We start from the raw sequence: 27,251 nt of genomic DNA, 5'->3' as shown, positions 1-27,251 counted from the left end.
TGTTCCAAATTGTTTTATCAACAGTTCCAAAACACAGGATCGGCCAAGAGGAGAAAATAGCAATTTGCTTTGCTGTGTTTAATGTATAAAAAAACAGCAACAGTATTTACAAATGCCACTCGACATTCCCATATACAGCTTTACAAAACCAATGGTGAAAAGGATATTCTCAGAACAGATAGTCATTGTTTTAGTTAATTTAGCACTCAAATTTAGGTTACACCAGTGATGTAGGTATCAGTGAGGTTGCAGCAACAGCAATGTCCAATTAAAAATGATAAATCCATTTTACTCAGTGGTGTCAGAAAAGAAACCAACAATTCTTATTTAGAAAAATACCAAAATCTCTTCAGTGCACACAAAAAATACAAAAGCCATTTCTGAATACATTGCAGAAATGTGGACGATAAATCCTAGTAATCATAAAGGTATTGTACAAATATCTACAATAAACTATTTTACAAGAAAATATTTTGCTTCACCTGTGTCTTCTACCAGTGGAGTAAAGGAACACAAAACATGGACTCACAGGGAAACTTTAAAATGGTCAAATATAACAATTTCTACCCCCTCTCAAAAATAAATAAATATGGATTACAGAAACTGCTCAAAGTATTGTATGGCACATGAAATGAGAGAATATATCAACAACTGGAATTTGCTCTGTAAATACGTGACCCTAAGCCACCTAACAGAGTGATCAGGTTCTTTAGAGACATGAAGTGGAAAACCTCTTTCCAAACTACAATAAAAACAAGCTGGACTTCAAAAGAAATAAGATATCCTCCCACAATCACACAAACATTTGGGCACGTGAAAACGGGGGCAATTCATTTGGAAGTCCAATTCAGGGGGCATCTTAAGTCAATGAACATATCTTTGTTTGCTTCAGTCAGTTAAGATGGGGCATGAAAGCTCCCTCCCTGGGTCTTAAGAGCAGCGTGCGCTGAGGGGAGCAGCGTGCCTGTGTGGGCTGAGGGGAGCTCAGACCGTGTTGGTGTTGTTCGCAGCAAAAGCATGCAGGTTTCCCAGCTGACTCAAGCCACTCTGGATGTGGGCCACGTGGATCTCCACGTTGTTCTGGAAGCAACTGGAGAAAAAAAAAAGGACAGGCAAGCACGCACACCCAAACTTAGTACACTCCTCATGGATACAGTTACACCGCCCTTATGAAACCATTTCTGGCCTCTCCTTAGAGAAGGAGACATTGACAACGACTAATGTCTTTAGGCTGGGGCGGAAACAAACCTGAGGTTGGATGGGTCTATCGAACTCTTGATGTCATTCAGAGAGTCTGTCAGGGATTTGAACTCAAATGAATTCAGGTCGCCTCCTTCAGCTAAACACTGGAATATAAGTAAACAAACTGGCAGTTAGACCAACAATATCCCATTCCGAAACATCAGCATTTCTGTGTGTGTAAACTATTGACTAACACTAAGCAAGGTTTGAAATGACGTTTCTTGAGTCCCACTGAGAGTGGGTGATTAAAGGGAAGACGGCATCTCAAAGCATTTGTGTCCTGCGAGGCCGGAAGTCCCCAAACCTTAATCTGCAGCAGGAGGGCCGTGAGGCCGGAGACGAGGTGGGTGAGGTTGGGGTTGGACACACACTGCTGCTCGTCCCGTAGAGAGTTGGTCTGCTGCACCATCTCCTGGGCCTCCTCCTCACAGCGCCGCCGGAGCTCGGTGGGTCGGTCAGCGGGTGCCATGCCCTGGTCTGGAGCCAGCTGGACACATGGACACACACACAATCAGTAAACACAGAGCCGTCCCCAGAGATGAGTTGTGACTTGGAAAACGGTGGAACAACAGAAACGGAGAAAGACAAAAGAGAGAGAGAGAAACCCAGACAAACAAAGACAAGAAACCGAGAGAGACGGAAGAGAAACCCGGAGAGAGCTTCCAAACAGGACGTGTGTCGAGGCACATCAGGGTTCCCCTCACCTCGCAGCAGAACTGCTGCACCTGGTGCAGAACCTTGTTGAGGTCCTTGTTGAGCCTCTCCAGCTCCAGCACCGTGGTGGCGTAGCGCTTCTGGAAGTCCAGGCCGATGGGCATGGAGTAGGACTTCTGCACACACAGCTCAGTTACATACCAACGCAAGGGCAAATACAACAAGGGGCCAGCTAGATTGGCAGTAAGGGGCTCAAGATCAGCTAAACTCTTGACATTGTCACAGTTCTAATTGCATGAAAGGACACAGAATTGCGTGGCGGAAAAATAATTCATGTCGTGATAGCTGGACTTGAAAGCAATATTTGGCAAAAGGGGACAAGTTCAGCGATGAAAACAGAATATGCCAAGAGCGCACCATTTTCTCAGCCTCCGTGTTCATGTCCTTCAAGTGCTTGATGTGTTCCTTCTTGATCATGAGGATCTTGGAGAGCCTCGTCTGGGAGGAGATGGAAGAGTGCCTTTTAATGCCAGTCACTCACCACACGCTTCTCAAAACACTCATGGAAACTGCCAGAAAACGGCAGAGGGCGTTTCCCCAGAGGAAGGGATACGAGACGCACCACTTGGACCAGGAACTTGACGGGGAACCCCCCCAGGGTGTCTCCCTCCGTCCCGGCCAGCTTGCTCTTCCATGGTGACTGGCTGATGAGAGGGTCGTTGTCCTGTCCGGGGAGGAAAAAGGGGCGTCAGATTTGGCCTTTTCTTAGACTTGTTTAGGTGACAGAGCTCATGGAGTAGAAAACAAAGAGAATCAATGATCACTCTTGACAAATGTAAACGTTTACACTTAAGATACTACTACTGGTGAACACCAAAAAAAAAAAAATCAATTTAGAAGCAGACCATTGTTCAGATGGGTTTAACCACAACCGTGCATCCTGGTCTTTGAAGTTGTAATCCCCCTCAGCATTAACAACGTTTTAAATGCAACCTCCCACTGTTACCATGAGGACAGGAGTTGTGGAGGAGGGATAGGGCCCTCTGGGCGGAGTCAGGAAGTTCTGGAAGCGTGAGGGCCGCTGTTTCTGGGCGAAGGCCGAGATGGGCATCGTCTCATTGGGCTCATTGCTCTGCCAAGGGAACAACACAAACAATCTAGCTTCAATACCTCTGTTGACGTATCGCTCAGCTGTCCTCAAAGACATACAGTATGTGCATGCGTTATACTGTACGTGTGTTTACAAACACACATCGATACGACGACGCATTCCATTTGTTTTGCCCGGCGATTGTTACGACTGAATCACGCGTACAAATGTGTGCATTAGAAACGCTAACCCATCATTCACTTATGCCTCCCACTCTCAGCTCCTCCCCCAATACTTCACCATGTATTGCACCTGGCCGCACCATACGCGAAAGCCCTATGAGGATGAGTGAAATGCGCCGGTGTCTTTGGCGGCCGTACCAGCACTTCGTAGTCGGGCACGGTGTGCGTTCCGAGGCCGTTGCGGTCGAAGGTGACGCGGTAGGTGGCGGCGCTGGTGTCCACGGCGTCTATCTGCCCGGTGAACAGGCCGTCGTGAACCCCTCGCAGTCGAGCTGGAGCACACAGATGCGACCGGGTAAGTATGCGTGTTTTCACACACACACGCACAATCTGTGTGTGTGTTTGAGTGAGCGTGTTTTACCGGTGACTTTGGTTCCTATGATGAGAGGCAGGGGGATCTCCTCGGGGAGGTCCTTGCAGTGCGACACGTCGGACAGCTTCCTCTGCTGCAGTAGGCGCATCTTCTGCCTCTTCTGCCTCAGCGCCGTCCGCTCCTCCGCAAAGAACGCAGACGAGCACCTGGAGGGGGGGGGGGGGGGGGGGGAAGAGGGGGAACCACGTTTACAAACAGCCTCAGAAGAACGAGGGAACAGCACGCCCGAAAACAATGATTGTTCGGAAGATGCTTTGCCTCTTTTCAAACATATCGTTTATGACTTTGTCCAATATCCTTAACTCTGACAACAACCATCTTCTTATGTTGCCAACAAGGCTTCCTTTGTAAGCGTCTTTGATCCAGTACCAAGCGGTATACATGTGGTCAGGTTAACAGCCCTGGCAGCGTCGTCCCGTACCGTCTGGGCTTGCCCATCAGTCTGCGGATGGTGCCCCACTCCACCCGGGTCAGCTTCCTGGTCTTCAGGTTGGGGAAGGACTCCTTCAGACACAGGCAGAAGTCGTTGTCCCCTTCAAATAGGGGCCTGGGCAGGAGAGGGCAGAGACAGCATCGTCAGGAAGAGATTTCATCCATGCACAGATTTTTCAATTCTTTAGGCCATCCATTTATCTGCTTTAAACATGGTTTCACACCCTCTGTAGACAAGCCTACAATTTCACAAATCATTTTGGTTCAAATATACCAGATACATTTTAATGACCTATAATTGAAGACTAAGTGCATGTAAATACTTTGCACGTGTAATGTCAGAGATTTCCCTGTCTTGAATGAATGCGTTAACCATTTCTTCCCAGTGCCCTGAAGTTGGTGTTGGAAGTGGGAGCCTACCTGTCTATGTTGGAGTAGAACCACTCATAGATGCACCACTTGTGTGCCTTAGGCAGCTTGAGGAGGTTCCTCAGCCTCAGCCCAATCCTCTGGGAGGCCTTCTTGTCTGGGGTGGTCACACTGGCAAACTTCTGCAGAAAACGCAAGGAGGGCACATGAGGTAACAACAGCCATGTCTACACCGGATCTAGTCAGTTCGTAGGGGCCATCGTAGACTTTGTAGGGGCCATCGTAGACTATCATTAACCCCTAACAGCCCATGTGGTTGTCCCCGATGTCCACCTGGGTGGGCCGACTTCAGCAGTGACTGAGCTGAACAGCCAAACTAGCAGGACAGTACAGCTTTGGGAACACAGTGGATTGTCCTGCGGTGCCGTGTGGCAGTGGAGCCCTCACCTGGGGTAGGGTGGTGACTCTCTGGCTCCTCCTGGGTGACCTGGAGGGCAGGCGGGGCTGCTGCTCTTCCTCCTCCCGGAACAGACGGCTCCTCTTGGAGCTCCGCGTGGGCTGCACAGGCAGACATACACGTCAGTGCATCCTGACCAAACTCCAACTATTAACAGGAGACGGATCGATCCCCTCTCAATCCACTATGCTATTCAAGATTATATCGATGGTTTGTAATGCATCACTGTGATCAACAATCATCAAGGATGAACTGAAGACTCAAAGTGGACTGGAGGGGATGCATTTACCGACGCCTTGATGCTGATTGCATCACCAGACACAGACTTTGAATAGGCCTTTCTTGTAGATTAGAGGTCTAATGTCTAGATAAATATGATTAGCTCTCTCACCGTGTCCATGGTTGCCAGGGAGTGACGTCCTCTGGTATTGTGAGCTCTTGGTAGGCTGCTTTTCTCATTCAGACTGTTTGACAAGCTGCCCTCTGGAAATTCAGACATTCGCTGATATAAGGACACAAACCCCTATACAACAACTTGCTTTCTTTATGTCTGGGGTATAAAACAATGGACAGCCACATACAAATGCAACAGACAGACACAGAACACGATGACAAGAAAACTAATCACACAACCGAACGTCCCAGTTGATATACTCTGTTATAAAAGGCTATCCAATATGCCTAACCCAATGAGGGACGGAAATCTGCAGGATGTACGGGGTCTATGAAGGCAAACCATCAAGATGCAAATGAGTATGGGGAACGGCATGCACAAGGTTACAGGGACATGATTAGTCCCTCACTGTTTACAACTAAATGCACTACCTTTCAAGCTGACCAGAGCCTCAGCCGAAGAGCCTGCAACAAAGAGCCATGGGGCATTAGTTGGAGAGGGTCACCGTTAATATGTCTTCAAAATTAAATATTTCATAAATCAAATGTATCATATGTGATTTTGCATTCACAATCCGTTAATTAAAGGAATATCACTTAATTTACACCTGACAATGATATACACTATTAGTTTATTATACTAGTAATCGGGTTTGGTCATATAGTTGGAGACTATTTTATAATAAATCTGTCAACCATGTAACCTTTCATTCTCTCATAGGATGACAGCAAGTACTGTAATAGAGGTACCCTTAACACGATTTATGTTACATGACAGATCAAACCTGGTGAGTGAGCCATTTGTTCTTATTGTTAACGTGGTAATAAATCCTCAAGCCACTTTGCTGGTTAATAATAAAGCCATATAGATTAGTCTCCGGATGATCATTAAACCCTTAGCTAGCTACCAACTTATTATCAACATCAACACCGTCTGTCATTTGGCTTACAGACCATTGATTGATACATAATATGTGACATGGGTAAAATATTTACTATCTAGTATCTAGCAAGAACAACACAAAAACAAATGAATAGCTAACGCTAGCCAGTTCAAAGAGCTGGTGCTTGGTGTGCAGTCTCGAGAAGCTAGAATGCCCATGGCCGACATTATTTTTAGAGCAGCTAGTAAGTTAGCATGTCAGCTAATGCACAACAAGCTCCTTACCAAGCTAGCCATACAGCTGTACATGCAGGCTGCAATAAAAAGCGTTAGCCAGCTAGCGAGCTACGTTGCTAGCTAACTGACTTGCAGATCGGATTCTTTGACGTGTACAAAACGACTTTAAAAACGCCTCAAGAAGAAGACACGAATATTATTTGATGAGTAATAATATTCCATCACATTAATACAACAAAAAATTGCCTCGTAAATTGGCCTTCATAACTTAAAACTCCTTTTAAATTAATGTTGTTACTCACTCTCATCTAACAGCTGGTCCATCTCCGCCATCTTGACTTAGCCGCGCCGCTTTTTCAAAGACCCTATTGTCAAGGTGCATTCTGGGACAGAGAGTATTTGGAGGGCAATTTGACTTCGGCGGAATACTGAAACCCAATATTTTTTGGCAAGCAAATATATTTTTTATATCCCCAGCATTTGTGGCAAACATTGCTTGAATTAAACTGTCACATATCTGACATTTAAGTCTATATGGGAAACCTATGGAGCACTTGGTTAATCCTCCAATTATAGACGTTTCCTTCACAACACTAGTGCTTCAACTACAGGATATCTTGAACATCAAACCTTAAAATATTAGTCTTACATTTTCAACAAGTGTTGCCACTCTGAAGCAATATTCCCCAAGACTTAATTCTGTTAAGGGGAAAACATCAGAAAAAGCGAGTTTGGGCCAAGACCAATAAAATGACTGAGAAAAACATCAACAACAATCATAATCAAGCATTTATTTTACAGTTGTCAGTTAACATACATCTAGAGATTTAAGCACAAACTTTGTTTCTCCCAAAGTCTACCTTGACAAACACTCAGAGAAACAAACAAAACAGCCTATTACACGGTCCCAACTTAAAATGTAATCCTTGCAGTCTACTACAGTATGTATTTATCAGTGGTCACTATGGAGATTTAGCCATGGTTTATATATGCACCATACTTGTTGCCAGCTAATATCTACCAACTTAACCTAGTCAATGCCTACCTTCCTGTCCAAAATGTTGGTGTTGCAAGACTTTATGCAGAGGAGTGAAAACTTACAGTATGCGAAATAACCTCAACAGCCAAATTGCACAGGTGTTGGAAATAAGAAATACAAAAATAAAAGATGGCGTTTCACTTATTTAAAACGATGTTTTATGGGATGTGCCTCAATTGAACCCTACTGAGCTCTGAAACACTGGTTTCCAAAGAGCATCAGAGACTGCGGAGGATGATGGGCAGAACAATGGACGGCTAGCAGCGACTGCAATGACGCCGTGTACAGTGGCTAGGATTTTAAGATCCAGTGAAAACCAAAAATGTCATAGTATTGCTCCACAGTCAAAAATGTCCTCCATTGCGGAGTACGGGTCTTGAAGCCGGAGGGGTTTTGGACACCACAGTGGTGGCCTCTTCACTCCACATCGAGAGCAGGTCTGGTCAAAGACCAACCTCTCACCACAGTGAGGTCTGGTAGTTGAACTTGGTCTTCAGCAGGTACTTCAGGTTTACCTGGGCCACATCGTACACGATGTATCTGGAGTAGCATGGTGAAGGGAAACATGCTGGAGACAAACTGCACACAAATCACCATTACTATCACAATGCATGTCCGTATCTTTCGCGCTATTAAATGAGCCAAAAACATTGTAATGCTGATATTCCTAAAGCAGACAGCAGAGATGAGGGCTAGCAAAGGATACTCGTTGTACAGCAGGCTCGTGTCTTCGATGTTGGTGTTGGTGCCTTTTCCCAGAGGCACTTGCACCCCATCTAAGGTGACTGTGGCGTTAGGGTCAGGGGCAGTTCTACCCACACCTAGCACAAGGAGAAGGGGTAAACATGTCCTGAAGTCACATAGCAGTGATAAAGAGGACTCCTTTCTTGAAATAAAAACTCTTTTAATGGGCATCTAGCCTACATTTCGTATAGCTTATAAGACATACTAGGACTTTGTGCATTTTTCTTTGCTGTAGATGTGCTAAACCCATTGATTACACATGACATGGTTATGAAAAACAAAAAACAAAATCAAACCCATGTTTAATACCTTTAACACTGTGTTTGCCCTTGGGTAGCTTTGTGATGTGTGAAGCCTTCTTCAGCTCATGCCTGTGTAAATAAATATCAAATGTGAATAATTTCACAATGTATTGGTTCGCTCATAAGAAGTACATAAAGTTGAGGGTCTGTGACTCACATGTTGCCGAGGGCAACCTCTCCCAGTAGAAGGAGACCCACCGGGTCTGACTGAGAGGTGTGGCAGTAGTTGGCACTCTTGGACACCATGTCGGCAAAGTACACACCTTTTCCGAACATGTAACCGGTCTAGAAAGTTCAAACACAATTATAAGTAGGACTACAATTCCATCATGTCATTCGGCATCCTGAGCAGCAGGTGGCAATGTAGGATTTAGAATGAGGGTGTTATCACACTTGGTCCCTTTCAGCCCTCTGAAGAAACTACTGCTCTTCTCCAGATACGGAACAAATAACACATCAAACGGCAATTGTCTACCACGCGCAGAAATGTATAAAATTTGAAATTAGATAAAATGAGGAAAAGAAAATCAAAGACTACCCATAATCCAAAGCAGTAAAGGTCTGAGCTCCAGAGAGTGGGAACAGGAGGACTGAGGCACCATCAAAGCTCAAGTGTTCCAGACAAAGAACCAAGTCCTCTTTCAAATGAACCAAGTTCCTTTTTGTTGGTCCACTTTAAGAGGACCGAGTTCGGTGTGTAAAAAAAATAAAGAAAAGAAAAGAAGACTATATGTGAAAACATCCAAACACTCACCACTGGAGCTTCTGGTGGGGCGATACGCAGACCCTGGGACATGATGCCAGCGTAGTTGGTGGTGCGAGAGCCATGCCACAACAGCTGGCGATTGGGCAGTTCTTCGAAGGGACGGTACCTCTGGTACTCTCCTTCCCTGACTATCTTGAAGATCTAGCAGGCGAGAGGGAAAAGTAACCCATCACAAAATAAACCATATATGGTCATTTGGTAGATATAAAAAAAACAGATCACCCTCACATGTGATGAAAGTAAAACTTGTGTCACTTACCTCTTCTACTTCCAGTGTGTAGGTGTTGTGCGTAGCGGCGTGTGTGTTCTTAACATACTGCAGAAGGATTTCTGCTTCTTTGGTGCTCTTGTCAACAACCTAAAGAAGAAAAAAAAACGGAAAAAAAACAGACAGTTGACACCTTACTGTGTGGTCAAACAATGATGTACCTCGAGTCAAGGGGAACATGCTGAAACTGTGACCGTCGAATTCAAAAATGAGAACAGTCGGAATAAAAAAGATCCACACCTCGATCTTGGTCTTGAGTTTCTCATAGTTGATGTCGATGGGGTCTTTCTTGTTGTCCTCTGCTCCACCTCTCAGCAGACTGTACGCCACCTCGATGTCCAGCAGGTTGTCCAGCATCTCAACCTTAGCCTGCCCAACGGGAAGTCATGGGTGGAAAATAAACTGCTAGTTCTCTCCCTCCCCTGCAGGCTCGCGACACTAACCACGAGAAGGATGAGAGCAGGGAAAGAGCCGGAAGAGAGGGAGCACTCGGGCGATCGTACCTGGATGTAGTCCAGGTTACTGAGCAGGGGCGGTTTCTTCATGCCGAAGTCGTGAGGTATGAGGGTGTAGAAGCGGTTGGACAGATCCAGGACCTGGGACTCTGAAGCACTGTCAGTTACAGCCTAAACAGACAGAACAACGGCAGGGCCGTTAGTGGAGCAGGTGGAGTCACTTCCACCCCATTTTGGGGATTGAACTCGGGGTCTCAGACTTGCAGAGTCACTGAATGCAACTACCACCTTTTATAAACACCACTTTAAGCCACCGAAAAGCTAGCTTTCAATGTAAGGAAAAGCACATGGAGGAATGCAGAAAGGTTCCCTTCAGGCAGGTGTGAGGCTAACCCAAGACTTCAGACAAGACATCCTCATTGAAAAAGGGCTTGAGACCAAAACCTGTCTCAACCTGTGTCCAAGAGCCCAGGCCTCAGGGGACAGAAAGGGAACCACAGCACTGATAAGTGGGACCCAGAGGGCGTGTGTAGGCCGCTGACCTGGTGGACCTCACTGAGGAGGGCGTAGGCACTCTGGATCTGCCTCTTGCTCAGCTTCCCCAGGGGCATCTTCTGAAGGTCAATCTGGAGGAGAGCAAGGGGCCATTTCACAAAACCACTGACATACTACATTGCCCCCATGAACCATACGTTTCTATCAGCACGAGCACGCTTAAAACTTCTCCCCACCTCAAACTCCACCATGGCCTTCTTCATGCTCTCTACATCAAAGATCATTCTGATGAGCTCCTGGACAGGCTTGGCCAGCCGGGATTTGGTGCCAGCGCTAGCTGTGAGCTTCTTCACCGCTTCCTCATCCTGGTGAGCAAAACAACGCCACAACGACCAATCAGGTGTTTGCTGAACCAATCAGGGCACTTAGGCTGAGCCTGATCCTGGTGCATTCACTTGGAACGGGTTTTATACATTTCTTGTTAGTTTGAAGTGCGAGCTAGGGTTGTGGTATGTCTGGAAGTGAATCCAGAATTATGGGAGTTAGCTCATTACCTGACCATAGTCGATCTCCAGGGGGTAGAACTTGTTTGGGTATTTTGTGAAGTGGGAGGAGCCCCAGGCGTTGCCTGTCTTCTCTTCATAAACCCCCAGGAAGTTGTCCATGGCAGAGTTCTTATCATGGAACTTGTCAAGCTTGTTGCCCCCAATAGTGGTGCCCACTCTGCCCCATGACCTGAACACCCAATACCTACAATCAGACGAGAGAGTTAAAGAAAGGGCTAGAAAAAGAAAAAAACATGGAGTATTCAAATGTATCCAAGATGCTCAACCATCTACTAGCCCCAAACCTGTATCTCTTATCTGTTTATATTCAGTATTCAGCACGGGAGAATCAACAGGTGTAAAAGTGTGCAGACCGTCCCTCTCAGCGGTGACCCTCACTGACCGTTTGTGCACGTCATCCTCCAGAAGCTGCAGTTTGTAGTAGGAGTTGGTGCCCCTGACGATGTCCACCAGACCCAGCGTGGCGCTGTAGATCTTCCCGTTCTGATCCAGCACATGGGCGCTGTTCTCCAGACCTGAGCAGTCGAGACACAAGCCAAGGATATTTGTGGTTGAGTGTTTGAACGCTTTAAATCTCGAGAGTGCAGAAGACACACGGACTCACACAGGCTCACACACACCTGAGTCAGGGTCCACCGCTGCTCCTCCCTTCACTGTCAGTTTCATCTTCTTGGCTTTGCTGCTACCTGGAACATGAGTAAGAACACTTTTAGTACAACAACATTCGTATCTTTTAAAAGGATGGTTGCTATCGCAATGTACTTCAAGACATTACTGGTGTTAACCATCTGTATGCCTCCACGTTCTATTCAGAACCCTCTACGGCCATGTACATACCCTCCTCCTCTTTCACTCTCCCCGTGCTCTTGGCGGCCGGAGGTCCAGACTTGGAGGCCGCTGCTGGAGCCTGGGGCTCCAGTTTGACCTCGGCCCCCCAGGAGGATATCCCGTGCAGGGAGACAAGCTCCTGGACGCCCTTGCCTGAGGACTTGATGTCTTTGAGGAAGTCCTCAGAAACGACACGCACACCAGCTTCTTTCGCCTCCTCCATCTTTTTACTCATCTTCTCCACTTCCTCTGGGAGAGAGACAAGAGCAGAGAATGTGTCAATTAACCATAACTTTGTCTTTGGAGAGTTAAAAAGTTTTTTTACAATTGACTGGTTGTCATCTGCATGCAGCTGCTTGCATCCACCCTGTGTGTGTTGATTGGCCACTCACTCTTGGTGCTGAGGCAGAGAGCAGCCTTATTGGCGGTGCTGGTGATCTTCCCGCCCAGATCCTCGACGGCAGTCTTCAGCTCGTCCTTGTTCTTGGAAAGTTTGCCCACGGTCAGCAGCTTCATACCTGTCAGGGGCTTGTCTACAGAGCAGGCACACACGCAGATTGAGTCACCATCGTCATTAAGGGGCTTACTATCACCTGCTCAGTGACGGGAGGAAAGTCACATGTCCCCTACGGGTGTTCCCCTCACCTGCGGGGGCTCCTTCTGGGAGGGGCCTGCTGGGGGCGCTGGAGGCACTGGGGACGGGCCGGGCTGCAGACGTGGCGGTGGGCGGAGCTGGAGCCACCTTGGGGAACAGCCGGTCCTGCCTCTTGAACTTGAACTTCTTGAGGAAGGGGACCTCATGGAACTCCTGGGACGACACAGAGGAGTTGTCACCAGTCATGGAAAAAAGCTTTGCTTTCTTCTTTTCCTTCATCTAACTCTTCACTCCATTCCCCCAACCATTCAAGGTTTCCTAACAGCACGGCTCACAGGCCAATGAAAAACGAGGGACCGACCTTGGGCGTGAGCCAGTCCTTGCGGTTGGGCGTCTGGGTCTTGACGACGCACTTGGTCCAGGCGGAGATGTCTCCGGTGCAGTAGTAGGCGTCGCTCTTGAACACCAGCTGGCCCTTGCACTCCTCGCAGGGCTTGAGCGCCCCGAACGCCATGCAGTCAGCCAGGCAGTCCACGACCTGAGACACACAGCTTGGACATGACACACATCCTCATGCTAGCCATAGCATGGCCTCTGTGAATACACTGTGGATTATGGATCAATCACAGAGACGTGAAGAGATTGGGTTTCGGAAGATGGACCAGGCCCAGTGACATGAGTCTAAATAGAAGCACAGCCATCTAAAATGTTAGCAAGAAGAGGGGTACCGAGAGAAAAAAAGGCAGGGACAAAGAGTAAGGCAAAAGGCTGAAATAGAGAGAAGGTGTTTTATGTATGTATACTAGTGTCTAGCATGTTTTGGCAATCTTTGAAATCTCAACAGGCCAATAAAGCACTTAGAAAATTGAACGGACATTGAAAACGAGAGAAGTACAGACACAAACAGTGGGCCGATTCCTTACGTTGGACTCTCCAGAGGGCACCTCCTGCCCGTTGGCGATGAGCAGCTCTTTCATGTCGTTGGTGGAGCAGAACTGCCTCAGCTTGTCCTTGATGCCCCACACCAGCTGACTCTGCTCCTTCATCTGCAGCTCCAGCTTCTTCTTCTCCTCCTCCGCCTCCTTCTTCTGCTTCTTGGAGCCCGCATCGCCGTCCACCACGTCGGCCTTCCTCTTCCTGACCAGATAAGAGATGTCCGATTTAGTTCATAAATGTGAGCAGGTCATTTCCGACTCGAGTCACACGTTCTTTAATGAGACTAATTAAATTGTAGGCTTATCCCCCCTCCTTGGAAACATTTGACTGTTGACAACTTCACTTCCCCTGAAGAAACTTCTAAATGAGCTTCCTAAATGAGGCCGTGAGGGAGCGAGATCGATGCACGCTTGCACAAACAGCCCAGACACCTTCACTCATCAGTGGAACCCATTAGTGTCCCTCTCTCTCCTCAGACAATCCAAAACAAGTACGCACATGTGTGTGTGTCCCCACAGACCACCGGACATGTCACCATCCTTGTCCATCAGGACTGAAATTAACCAGCCTCCCAGAGGCCTGGCACTGCCTTCTAAACCCCCACCAACACCCACACAATGACACGTGAACACACACACGCACGCACACAGGGCAGACAAACAGGGCAGACAAAGACAGAAAACACACCTTGTACCGTCCTTCTTCCTAATGACTCTCCCATGAAGGTCACCATCTAATTCTCTGGAGCCGAACGAGAAACGCATGCAGAAAACATTCAACTCCCCTGCAGTAAGATCAGGGAGAGGTGAAGTCTATATAACACATGTCATAGCCACTCTGAGACACATTGAGGAAGGTGTGCATCCACAGGGCAGTGTGGGCGAGGGTGGGTCGTGATCTCAGTTGAGGTAGCGATACGGCTTCAGATCAATATTGACTCTTTCTACCGACGACTGAGATTCAGAGGGAACACACCGGAAAAGCTCTCGACCTACTCCAGTATTCCACTTTGATATCATCTGGCTATTTGGGTAAGTAGTGCTTCTGATTTAGTGGTGTGTTTTTGTTGTTTAGAGAGAAGACGAGACGAAAACATTTTGAAAGTTTTGACCAGTAGCTGTTGTTCCTTTTTCCTAGTCAAACTTATGCAAATAAATTGCCTCACACGGTAGCCATGAATATTATTTTTAGTCAAAGTTATGCAAATAAATTGCCTCACACGGTAGCCATGAATATTATTTTTATCAAATTTCTCGTCTTTGTCTCTTTAGGAGAATGTACGCCAACATCACCAGCACCATGAACAACTCCTCTTTCAACAACACCTCGACCCTGTCCTCCACTCCATCCCAGCAACCTCTCTGGAACTTCTCCACCTCCACCCAGTCCTCCACCCTTTCCTCCCTCTCTTCAGCCCCTCCCTCCTCTGATGTGGTGGTGTCCCCCAACGTGCCCTACATGGCGGCAGAGCTGGTCATCGCCATCCTCTCCACCGTGGGCAACCTGCTGGTGTGCGCCGCCGTGGGGCTCAACAGGAAGCTGCGCACGGTCACCAACTACTTCCTGGTGTCCCTGGCCGTGGCCGACATCTGCGTGGGGGCGCTGGCCATCCCGTGCGCCATCCTGACGGGCGTGGGCGTGCCCCGCCACGACCTCTACCTGTGCCTGCTCATGCTGAGCGTGCTCATCATGCTGACCCAGAGCTCCATCTTCAGCCTGCTGGCCGTGGCCGTGGAGCGCTACGTGGCCATCTTCATGCCGTTCCGCTACCACACGCTGATGACGCCGCGCAACGCCGTCCTGGTCATCCTGGTGACGTGGGTCCTGGCGTTCCTCATCGGCCTGGTGCCGCTGATGGGCTGGCACAAGACGCCACCCGAGTCGGGCTACTGCTTCTTCGTGCTGGTGGTGGACATGACCTACATGGTCTACTTCAACTTCTTCGCCTGCGTGCTGGCGCCCCTGGTGGTCATGTTCCTGATCTACGCGCAGATCTTCCTGACGGTCAAGCGGCAGATGCGGCGCATCGCCACCGAGCGGCGCGTCGGCGGCGCGGGCGTGGCCGAGGGGCAGGCGGCGCGGGCGGCCAACATGAAGAAGGAGCTGAAGACGGCCACCTCGCTCTTCCTGGTGCTCTTCCTGTTCACGGCGTGCTGGATCCCGCTGCACGTCATCAACTGCTTCCTGCTGCTGTGCCCGCGCTGCCCCGTGCCCCTGGAGCTGCTGCTCACCGCCATCATCCTCTCCCATGCCAACTCGGCCGTCAACCCCTTCCTCTACGCCTACAAGATGAAGGTCTTCAGGGAGTCCTTCAAGGCCATCTTCCTCTGCTGCCGGACGATGGGGGACGGACAGGAGGGGCCCAGCTGCGATGGGGGCGGGGCCGCCAGGGGTTAAGTAGCCCGTCTAGGTCACATCGTTGGTCGTGAGACACTATGTATTTGAGGTCCGACGAGCTACCATGTGAGTAATGTACACAAGTGGGCCCTGACCGCAATTCAAGTAAAGCTAGGGCTGGTGGACACGGGAGGTGAAGCAACCGTTTTGTTTAGCTGTCAACTCAGGTCAGATGTGGTATGAAAAAACTCAAAGTGCTCCTGAATGTATATCCACCGGTGTGTAAATAGACTTATGTCATTGAAAAGAATCCCTGTTCTAGCTGTTGAACTACCCCGGGTTAAAGAAATAGCACTGCACTGTTGTCCTTGCTTCCCTACACCTTTTAACAGACAGCAGCGCCATGGCGGCGACGGCACAAACCCCTCTCACCCCTCAGCCTTGACGGCGGGCAGCTTCCTTTTCAGCTCCTCCTTGTCCTCGGCCCTCAGCGTGTTGAAGCCCTTCAGCTGGGCGGCGCTGTACTCGGGTTTGAAGGCCAGCTCCTCCCTGCGGCCCACGAAGCACGCCGTGTGGTACCAGCGGTCAATCAGGCCCAGCTGGGGCTTCTCTGGGTCCACCGTCTTCTTGGAGACCCGGATCTGGTCCTGCAGCAGGAGGAGGGGCCCGGGGAACACTTCACTCACACTGGATATGGTGCTTTGCAAGTTTGCCTACCGTATATGTTTCTGTTATCTCTTTGTCGTTGCACTGTGTTTCTATGTCATCTTGGGAGTTTAACGGTTGTTTTCGTGACAGAGTCCTAGGACATGTAAATGCCCCAACAATTGCATTCTGGCATTGTATAATTACTGTATAGGACAGTGTTGGGGATACTGAACAGGAGTCTCTTTTAAACAGTATAAACAGGACTAATATGCATGTCTAGAGACTTATTATTATTCTATTTCTTGGAAAGTAATTGATTTGAAAGTACTGTAAAATGATTATGTAACCATTGATATATATAAAAATTACTACTCTTACCTTTTCAATTTTCAGCTCACACCCTTTGCATGTGCTGCGATTGGATTTGGCGTACTCCACCGCAAAGTCATTCAGCGTTTTCTCTCCCTTGGCCCCGCCCTTGGCATCCCCTTTCCCTATGAAAGAAGGGAGTGTTGTAGGAAGAACATAACTAGTTGACCTTTTACCTCTGGTTCACTTCACTTGTCAATGCATCTTATTTCACAAATGTATACCGATTTTTTATTTTCATCACCTGGGCCACAGCAGGCCAACAATGTACCACAGGTTTATTAGATGCAGGGTTAGGATGGGGGACCCTGATCTGACTGACACTTTGTACTGATATATGGCACCTAGTTAGGTCAAAGGTTGAAGTCTGACCTCCTGCTGCTCCTCCGGTCTCGATGGCTTTGGTGACCTTCTCCTGGTCTTCCCAGCGGAGGTCAGAGAAGCCGGCGATGTCAGCCGTGGACTGAGCGGCCGCCCTCAGCCAGAAACAGGAGAAGTGGTGCCAGTGAGGAACCTTCCCATCAAACATAGGGGACTGTGGAGGACAAGACCACAAGGAGAGGGTTCAATCATGATGTCCTTATAATTGCTTTCTTCAGTTTTTGTAAATTCATATAAAGTAAATAGTTCAAGAAGTTAGAGGGATTTGCTGATCACCTTTCCCAAGTAAGCCCCATATGTACAACTTTTACTTAATATACTTGTTATATATCATAACTGCAAGCAACTTATTCTTGTCGTTTTTAATCACCTCATACAAGAGAGTAAGAACTTGGTGACTGCCTTTTGCAAGAACAGCTGTACTTACAATAATTGTCATACAGCTGGTTAGCTAAACTTAACGTTCAGATTTAACTGCATTTAATGATGAATAAATGCTAGAAGTAATATGTATTGTGTCTGGGCCTATACTTTATCCACAGAACAGACACAGGTCCTTAGGAATCAAATCCCTTTCATTCAATCCCAGACTGCGAAGCTACTTATACGCAAATGAGGGCCTATCATCGCAAGCACCGATGAAATAACGATGGGACAGGCCAATAGAAAGTATGTAAGCAGTTTAATGAGTTATTTTCTTCTTGACTCAACCTGCACAGTAGCGTACAAATGAATGCAAGCAATTCATAACGACATTGAATTGTCCAATGTCTGTACTTAAAGACCGACGTTGGCACATACCTGCACCATGATAGCCATTCGCAGTGAGTCTTTTGCAATATTTTCTTTGCATTTCTTGCATGATGCACGTCCGCTTTTCGCATATTCGGCTTTGTAAAGCTTGTCGTCCTGTGAATCAGCCATACTTTTTTGATTCTGAAACAGGGTAAGATTAATAGATGGCGAATCTAACTTTACGATCAGTAGCCACAACAATCACAATGAGGTCGCAGCTTGCAGCCTGGGAGGGAAGCCCGCGTGCAGCGTACCCGCGTAGAATCGCAGGGAAAAGCAATCAAATTAAAGTGAGTCGTCATGAATTCTTAAAACAGACACAGAAAGTCAAATACTGAGCAATTCGATTCAAGAAGACCACATGTCATAAAGTATTTTTAAGACGCAATAACAAGCGCTCTATTTTTAAATTTTTTGTTAATAATATATTGGTCTTGTTCTTGTAATTTTGGAAGTAGGCTACAAAAGCGTCATAATGAATGTGCAAACAATTTCAAGGAACAGCAAGCAACCATCTTCTCAACATTCAGCCAACTCTAATTTTAGTCATCCTCCAGATTGTAACATGACACTGATTATAAATAATGAAGAGCAGATACTCTGGCACAGAACTGTGAGGAGATCCCTTAGACAAACTTCAAGATGGAGTATTTGAGAAAAGAGCTATGAAGACAGTCCGTTGGATGATGTCCATCTCTCTAGTGGTGTCTGTCAGAATGTTCTTGATGTTGAACACAGACCTTCCCCATGTCTGCTACTGCAGCCATCTGTCAAAATAATAACACAACCCATTTTGAGTACTAGTTTACAGGGGTGCCGCTAATCATTTTGGGTCCCATGAAAAGATTGTAATTTGGGGCCCCCTCCTCACTGTTTTGTTTATGTCTGTTTTTTCATTCAACATATTTTCATTCCAAGCTTATTGAGGGCCCTCCCCCCTCATCGGGGCCCTGGGGAGTCAGTCCCACTTTCCGCCCCACTTTGACACCCCTGCTCATACATCAGCCATCACCTTATATACCTTAGAATGATGAAACTAGTGTTTGAATCCTTAAAACGAAAGTGTGAAAATACCGCTTTTTTCCGATTGCTTAAGCACAATTTCGAAAACATAGTGTGCTGACAACGCATGCTGAAACCATGGTTATATGTGAAACGCCCTGCTTGGTAGTGGGTGATATTTAGTAAGTGACAAAAACAAGTGAGACAGTTAAACAAAGGAAGTAGTGGTGGGAGCTTGTAAAGGTTCTGAAACAAAATATCTAAAAGACTATAAAACAATATAAAATATGTCAGCAGAACCATTGAAGTATGACGGCCAGTGTGGAAACAAGCATAATCAAATAAAACGGTAACAACTTCATTAGAAGGACTAAGGAATTTTATGGTTGATTCTAATAAACTGATAACCGTGTAATTAACTCTGTGGTTGATTGTTGTGAAGGACAAGCGTGTGGGCAAAGGAGGAGAAGAGGTTAGGAAAACTGATAAAGGTAATGTAAACTAGAGACATTTGGATTTGCTCAACTAGATGCTAAGAAACCTGCACAGATGAAGACCAACCTTCCCCAGACTACCACCAAGAAGCAGAGCCCTTAAGATTCAAAGAGCATTTTGCAATCTCAATGAAGATTCAAATAGGTCAACAATCTTACTGAAGATACCTTGGATCACCAAAGCCTGGGGTCCCAGAGCAGCGGCTGAATATGCTGACAGAGTAGGACAGGTCAGGAAGGCTGTGTTAGCTGACCTGTCTCCAACCACTGGTAAGATTTTGTTTCTGGATTTTACCTTGCTTGATTGCTGTAATATAAAATTACTTTCTTTTAAGATGTCTAATCTTTGGCCTAGAACAGTTATTGTTTAGGTTTAGGTAACCTTTTGGCCTACTAAGCAGTTTTGACCCTGGTTGTTTTGCCCACACCCCAGAGGTTCTTCAACACAAGTTCCTCTTTCTTTGTCTTACTGGAAGCTCTGTCTCTAGTGTTGATCATCTGTATTAAGTTCTGCAGCCTGTTTCTTATTTGCTTCCTTGCATATTGTGGAGTTCCTCTTTTGATAGACATGAACTGTTGAACGGATTATGGAACTGTCTGGAATGACTGTTTAAAGGAATGCTCGGGTAATGTCATGTCAGAGAGTCCTTCTATTCCAAACATCATCTTTGTACTGTTTTAGAACTGCTCCCCTGGCTGCAAGAATAAACAGATGAGACCAATCCTTCTGACCTCAGACTTTTAATGAAACAATTGCCCTGTATGCTGAAGAAGCTTCTGCAAAATACAAATGAAAGCTGTTAAAGTAACACTATTTTGTGTGTGTAAGACAAGACGCATTCATGACAAGTCCATAGAAGGCAATGTTGTCCAAGTAGGGTGTATCTATTTCTTTAAGTTCTCTAAATCTTTGTATATTTAGGAGGTTTATTATATTTTATCTTATCATAGATGTAATCTATGTTCTGAGTACTTATATGGTATGTTATGCCAGGTTGCTTTGCGTTGTCTTGTCCTAATTTCAGTTCCCAGTCTGACCTTGTGGTGGTCTGTGCATCTGACAATAAAAGACTTGAATGTTCACCAGTGTTTCTGAACTCGGGAGGGTGAGATCTTAGTCTGAGTCAGAGGGTGGGATCTCTGAGTATAAGAACAGCAGCTCTTCTCCAGAGCTACTGTGGGTTACATCCTCTGAATGTGACACAGAGACCTCTAGTCCTGATGAAGATGATGGTGATGAAGATGATGCTGGCTGTGGAACTCTGCCTCCTCCTGCTCGTCCTCCACACTCGTCCTCCACACTCCTCTCTGCCTCTCTGATGTAGTGGACCAGTTTCACGACAACAACTGCCTGCAATTCTTTGTAAAATTAACAACTCCAGAGATCCCAGGTGCTTTGGAAGGCGGCGTTGTTAAAGATCAAAACAGGTACAAGCTAATTTGCCAGAAGTACAACCAAGTTGAGAGGTTTGCAACGCTGTATGATACAGAAAACAAGATCCCAGTGTTTTCTGCATATACCTTCGAGGGAAAAACTAAACAACATACATGTGTCAACTGGAGAACTGAGGTGATTCTTACTATTTTATTTTTGTTTTCCAATTGTCTTGGATGTTAGTAATACCATATCTGAGAAACTGTAAACTGGTAATAATGCTAACAATTATGATCTTTATTTCTGATGAACAAAAGCAGTATATTTACATGTGACTTCAGCTGAACTGTCTTGTTGCAGGCGGGGCTTGATAAAACAAAACAAGCCATCAATAAGAATTATATAGGTCAAATGTATGGTAAGCTCAAGGTAAACAGAGGCCACCTTTTCCCACTCCAGCATGCAAAAGACCTGGACACCCAAGAGTCAACATGTGTCCTGACCAACATCGTCCCTCAAAAGGAAAGCTTCAATGGTGGGAGCTGGTCCAGGATGGAAACGTCTGTTACGGATCTTATGACTGCAAATTGCAAGGACAATAATAATAAAGTGAAGGCTTATGTGATAACAGGAGCTGTGCCAAGCAAAACCCCTGAGAACAAAATGAATGATGTCAACATTCCCAAACTCATGTGGACAGCCTTCTGTTGCAAAGATAAAAAGGGCAAATGGGTGTCAAAAGCACACTGGGCAGACAACAAGAAGGATGAAAACACCCAAATAACTATTCCAACAATCAGTCTGTCTGCTCTTTACAATATGCAAAAAGGTAATATTGGAAAACTTTTTCCAGATGGTACATGTACCTAAACCTTCTAATAATGAGTAAACACCCTCCTCTGACTGCTTTCCAAACAAGCTGGTGATGTACTTGATGCCCTTTGTAATTCTTTCTCTCTTTTCTTTTTACCAAACTGGATTGTTACTAAAGATAAAGGTGTATCAAACTGTTTTTGATGTATTGGCAGACATATTTCAGGGTAGCTTGCAGTTCTATTGTGGACCATTCTCTGTATCTGTGCTTCTGCTCTTAATTCTTTCCTGACTTTCCACATTAGATCAGGTGCCACACTTCCTATACTGTGTGCTTTGAGAGGCAGAACGTTGACAAGAGCATCATGATGTTGAGTGACTGGAACATGTCATCCATCTCGACAAAACAGCCGCCCAGCGACTCCCCTCTCCTCATATGCCAAAACACAAAACATTTATGTGTGACAACCGTGCCTAATTTGGCCCGATTAGACACAGCCACACCAGTTCCGGGACATGGAAGTGGTGTTCCTGTGAAGGGTGCGCACTCCGATGTCATCACCGTCACAGGAACACCTATACAGACACAAGACGTACGAGCAAAACACACACACCCTACAGGTAGGAGTGGGAGCCGTGACACAGGACATCATGCTCAGTGGGTGGGATGGAATCCAGATTGTTCGATTTCTTGAGAACTCAGTGACTGCCTGCGCTAGTTGGGGCTTGTTGGCTTTATGGAGAATTCCCTGCCTTAGCTCATGACATCTTCCAGTGAAACCTGTACAGTTTTCTACATGATCAGGAACTGTTGGAACAGCAAGACAGGATCAACTTCAACTTCAACTTTCAACTTTATTTATCCTTAAAAAGGAAATGAGTGTGCAGCAGGGGTCAGAAACACATATACAAACACAGAACAGGGCCAAATGCCAACAACATTACACAACACAGAACACACAATACAGACACACCTTCCCCCAAACCCCATGACAGGGTCCAATTGGGACAGTAATGGCCATTGGCAGGAAATAAATAATTAATAACATTTAAAAAAACATAATGATGTCGGCCAAGTGAATTTAGGTTCCTAATAGCCACAGGAATGAAAGAATCTCTGGGACGACCAGTTCTTAACCTAGGTAGCCTAAAACGACAACCAGAAGGGAGCAAATCAAACTCTCCGAAAAGTGGGTGGTCAGGGCAGTTTAAAATGTGTTTAGCCTTACCCATAACTCGTTTATCGTATATATCTTGCAACTGGGCTAACTGTACCCCAACCACCTTAGATGCTACATTAACCAGCAATGGTTTGGTCTTGGGCAACATTGATGGGGGAGCCCCTCCTGTTGCCAGACTGCGGGAAAAAAACTTCCCAGGGAGGAAGATGGCTGGGGGGGTCGGTGGTTTAAGTAGTCAAGGATGAATTTTGTTTGAGCAAAATGGTATACACTGTGCTGCCAACAACATTTCACTGAGGCAATGAGGCAATATCAAATGTTAGTATTCTCTTCCACCATCTTCTGAATTGATGAAAATTGTCAATTTAGTTTTGTTGGCTTTAGTATAATGCCACCTTTATACTCAAAAACATCTATAAACGATGCATTAAATATGTATTACCGTATTCAAATTGAAATGAGTGACCATTTTAGAGGGTTCACACGAAGGCCTCTGTTCGGGCTAATTCAGAGGTAACTTTTACATTGAATGTCAAGTCTGCGTTTTAGCAAAAAAAGTGTGTCCAAAAACACATACTGAGTAGGAGTTACATGACACTGGCTAAATCGTTTACATCTCTGGTTCACCCCCAGGGCTGGTCCTTCCTTTAGGCGACATAAGCAGCCACCTAGGGCGGCATGAAGAGGGGGGCATTATTTTCCGAAGTGCATCCATTAATTAACCCTCCCGCACTAGCAGCAAAGGGCGCCAACCACGCCACGTCATATGTCCGTCTTGTGTTTGGGGGGGGGGTGCTGGTGATAAATCTTGCCTAGGGTGCCAAATGTGCTGGGACCGGTACTGTTGACCCCAAAGAAAGATAAAACATTACAGTAATCTCACAAAATCATCAAGTATGTAATTATGTCAGTGCAATTTAGACATGTCCATTAGATTCATAGACCCAGAAAACATGGGGTTAGACACCAAGATGACTTGGCTAGGTCAAATAGTGAAGGAGTTAGGATATTTTAAGGGCTTCCTGCCCATTTTGGAAGCCATCTTAAAAATTACACCTTTCGAGTGGTCAAACTTTGGTAAACTTTTAGTATGTTATTAGGGACTTTTAGGGTTAGGTGTCAAAGGTGAGTGCAGGAGGTGGACCCGAATGCAGAGAGAGAGGCAGGCAAGGAAGGATCAAAACGAAAAGATATTTAACGTACAAAACTCGAGAAACACAAAGGAACGCTCAAGTGCAGAGGCAACAAAAAAAGTACGAAGACTGTCCAAGGGCGGCACCATAAATACACACAAGGACCAAACTGGACAGACGTGAAACCAACTACAAGGAACAAGGAAATTAAACCTCATACAGACACTTGTCACAACATGGGTGCAGTTAATCATACACATAGAAAAACATAAAACTCAAAGTTTTAGTCTGAGTCAGAGGGTGGGATCTCTGACAGTATAAGAACAGCAGCTCTTCTCCAGAGCTACTGTGGGTTACATCCTCTGAATGTGACACAGAGACCTCTAGTCCTGATGAAGATGATGAAGATGATGCTGGCTGTGGAACTCTGCCTCTTCCTGCTCGTCCTCCACACTCCTCACTGCCTCTCTGATGTAGTGGGCAAGTTTGACAACAACCACTGCCTGACATTCTTTGCGGGATCGAAAACTCCAGAGATCCCAGGTGTTTTGGAAGGCGGCGTTGTTAAAGATCAAAACAAGTACAAGCTCATTTGCCAGAAATATTCTATTGATGGCTATGAAGACCCCCTGCCGCCCGAAATTGCTGAAGAAAACAACAAAGAAAGATTTGCAACGTTGTATGATACACGCAACAAGATCCCAGTGTTTTCTGCATATATCTACAGAGGCAAGCGTGCTGATGGGGGACAAACAACTAATGATTGGAGAACAGAGGTATTTGCTTGATTACATGTTTTTATTTAAGTTGTGTAAAATGTTGGTACTATACTTGCATTTTTGTGCCATTGTTTGTCGACAGTTACTAAATGGTACATGTACAGTATATAGGCATGCTCCGCAACTGGATTTTCCTGTTAAATGATGTATCAACTCTATCGTTTGCCAAAACTGATATAACATGTCTTACACAATACTGTTTTTTTCCAGGAACAACTTGGCAAAGATCAAGCTACCGATGCCGATTACAAAGATCAAAAGGATTTAGACAGAGGTCATATCTTCCCAAACACGCATGGTGAGGATAGGTATACTGCCCAGTCCACATATACACTGACCAACGTCGTCCCTCAATACAAATCCTTTAATCAAGGGAGCTGGAAACGCATGGAGGACACTGCCATGAAGCTCATGAATCAGAATTGCAACATTAATCAAAATACAGATAATAAGGCTTATGTGATAACAGGAGCTGTGTCTAGCAAAGACAAACCTGAGAACCAAATGAAGGGTGTCAACATTCCCAAACTCATGTGGACAGCCTTCTGTTGCAAAAATAAAAAGGGCAAATGGGTGTCAAATGCACACTGGGCAGACAACAAGAAGGATGAAAACACCCAAATAACTATACCAACAATCAGTCTGTCTGATCTTTACAATATACATAAAGATGATATTGGAAAACTTTTTCCAGATGGTACATGTACCTAAATAATCCTAATAATGAGTAAACCACCCCCTCTGACTGCTTTTTAAACAAGCTGGTGATGTACTTGATGCCCTTTGTAATTATTTCTCTCTTTTCTTTTACCAAACTGAATTGTTACAAAAGATGAAAGTGTATCAAACTGTTTCTGATGTATTGGCAGACATATTTCAGGGTAGCTTGCAGTTCTATTGTGGACAATTCTCTGTATTTTTGCTTCTGCTCTTAATTCTTTCCAGACTTTCAACATTAGATCAGGTGCCATGCTTCCTATACTGTGTTTTGAGAGGCAGAACGTTGACAAGAGCATCATGATGCTGAGTGACTGGAACATGTCACCCTTCTTCATGATGCTGAGTGACTGGAACATGTCACCCTTCTTCATGATGCTGAGTGACTGGAACATGTCACCCTTCTTCATGATGCTGAGTGACTGGAACATGTCACCCTTCTTCATGATGCTGAGTGACTGGAACATGTCACCCTTCTTCATGATGCTGAGTGACTGGAACATGTCACCCTTCTTCATGATGCTGAGTGACTGGAACATGTCACCCTTCTTCATGATGCTGAGTGACTGGAACATGTCACCCTTCTTCATGATGCTGAGTGACTGGAACATGTCACCCTTCTTCATGATGCTGAGTGACTGGAACATGTCACCCTTCTTCATGATGCTGAGTGACTGGAACATGTCACCCTTCTTCATGATGCTGAGTGACTGGAACATGTCACCCTTCTTCATGATGCTGAGTGACTGGAACATGTCACCCTTCTTCATGATGCTGAGTGACTGGAACATGTCACCCTTCTTCATGATGCTGAGTGACTGGAACATGTCACCCTTCTTCATGATGCTGAGTGACTGGAACATGTCACCCTTCTTCATGATGCTGAGTGACTGGAACATGTCACCCTTCTTCATGATGCTGAGTGACTGGAACATGTCACCCTTCTTCATGATGCTGAGTGACTGGAACATGTCACCCTTCTTCATGATGCTGAGTGACTGGAACATGTCACCCTTCTTCATGATGCTGAGTGACTGGAACATGTCACCCTTCTTCATGGACTCAAATGTACATGTAATGTCTGCTTGTGAATACAATTACAGCATTAACAAGGTGTCATTCATTACTTATATCATCAGGTTATATACTTGAAGATTGGGTTTTCCTCAACAGTTTGTCTATGGCCTCAACCCTAATAGAAATACTACTGCTTTGATTCTGACATACTGATGAATCTACTGAGTTGCAGTCTCTTCTGGACTTGAAGGTTTAAACTCTCTGACAACTTCAGTTCAGAGAAGTCTCTTAACATAAAAGTGTCTGCTAAATGAACTCATAGTTATTAGACATTGTTAAGTCTTTAAGAGTTTGTTGGACATGCTTAATTTCATTGTAGGAATACAAGTGAATGTGTGTGTGTACCTGACATCTGTTGTATTTGTGGATGTAGGCTAAATGACACTAAATGACACTTTGTTGTTGTAGCACACTGTGTCCACTAGGTGGTTCCATAGTGATTTGAAAGTTAGCCAGACTGGGGGCATCTGGGGGCATCATGTTTTTGCTCCAATCATATTCAGACCTACTTGATTCTAAGACTTAACTGGTTAATAACGTGATTCCGTTTAGTTCAAACTATGGTAACAGCAAAACTCCAGCAAACGATCTCTCCAGCAACGGTTGGAGACGGCTGTAAACGAGGAGGAGTTTAACGACTGCATCAGAAAAAAAAAAAAATCTGATTACATTTAGTGCTTCATTGGTCTTTTTAATCATCAGAAAATTCAAATTTTTATACAAATGATTGAAAAAATATACTGTGCTGTGTAAACCTGGGATCTCATAATGACAATGTTTTAGT

At 45.6% G+C, this 27,251-nt stretch overlaps 4 protein-coding genes across 4 annotated transcripts; 1 reads left to right on the top strand and 3 right to left on the bottom strand.

Annotated features, from left to right (window-relative positions):
• Positions 1-60: 60 nt before the first annotated feature.
• Positions 61-6,726, bottom strand: lin9 (lin-9 DREAM MuvB core complex component). Its single transcript, XM_047021501.1, has 15 exons — positions 6,675-6,726; positions 5,685-5,717; positions 5,251-5,342; positions 4,850-4,960; positions 4,454-4,584; positions 4,023-4,148; positions 3,590-3,747; positions 3,367-3,500; positions 2,903-3,028; positions 2,519-2,620; positions 2,314-2,394; positions 1,947-2,072; positions 1,547-1,729; positions 1,249-1,346; positions 61-1,090 (listed from the first exon to the last, which is right to left on the bottom strand). The coding sequence occupies exons 1-15, from the start codon at positions 6,703-6,705 to the stop codon at positions 985-987; spliced, it is 1,638 nt and encodes a 545-aa protein (XP_046877457.1). The 5' UTR covers positions 6,706-6,726; the 3' UTR covers positions 61-984.
• Positions 6,727-7,143: 417 nt separating this feature from the next.
• Positions 7,144-18,176, bottom strand: parp1 (poly (ADP-ribose) polymerase 1). The gene is made up of 22 exons (XM_047021981.1): positions 17,903-18,176; positions 17,093-17,255; positions 16,730-16,845; positions 16,136-16,350; positions 13,354-13,567; positions 12,792-12,968; positions 12,481-12,643; positions 12,228-12,368; positions 11,845-12,084; positions 11,628-11,693; positions 11,390-11,522; positions 10,996-11,191; positions 10,678-10,806; positions 10,489-10,572; positions 9,995-10,117; positions 9,732-9,860; positions 9,483-9,581; positions 9,212-9,364; positions 8,615-8,742; positions 8,465-8,526; positions 8,118-8,232; positions 7,144-7,951 (listed from the first exon to the last, which is right to left on the bottom strand). Exons 1-22 carry the CDS (start codon positions 18,023-18,025, stop codon positions 7,870-7,872), a joined length of 3,051 nt encoding a protein of 1,016 aa, XP_046877937.1. The 5' UTR covers positions 18,026-18,176; the 3' UTR covers positions 7,144-7,869.
• On the top strand, positions 13,576-16,129 carry LOC124468934 (adenosine receptor A1-like). Its single transcript, XM_047021982.1, has one exon. It carries the CDS (start codon positions 14,642-14,644, stop codon positions 15,761-15,763), a length of 1,122 nt encoding a protein of 373 aa, XP_046877938.1. The 5' UTR covers positions 13,576-14,641; the 3' UTR covers positions 15,764-16,129.
• A 3,726-nt stretch (positions 18,177-21,902) lies between the features above and the next one.
• On the bottom strand, positions 21,903-27,243 carry LOC124469102. Its single transcript, XM_047022193.1, has 2 exons — positions 25,732-27,243; positions 21,903-21,950 (listed from the first exon to the last, which is right to left on the bottom strand). The coding sequence occupies exons 1-2, from the start codon at positions 26,446-26,448 to the stop codon at positions 21,903-21,905; spliced, it is 765 nt and encodes a 254-aa protein (XP_046878149.1). The 5' UTR covers positions 26,449-27,243.
• Positions 27,244-27,251: the final 8 nt, after the last annotated feature.

This window comes from Hypomesus transpacificus, chromosome 6 (assembly GCF_021917145.1).
Source record: "Hypomesus transpacificus isolate Combined female chromosome 6, fHypTra1, whole genome shotgun sequence".
Classification (NCBI taxonomy): domain Eukaryota; kingdom Metazoa; phylum Chordata; class Actinopteri; order Osmeriformes; family Osmeridae; genus Hypomesus; species Hypomesus transpacificus.
Note: the sequence above shows the minus strand (reverse complement) of the source record. Positions and strands in the feature narration are given on the sequence as shown.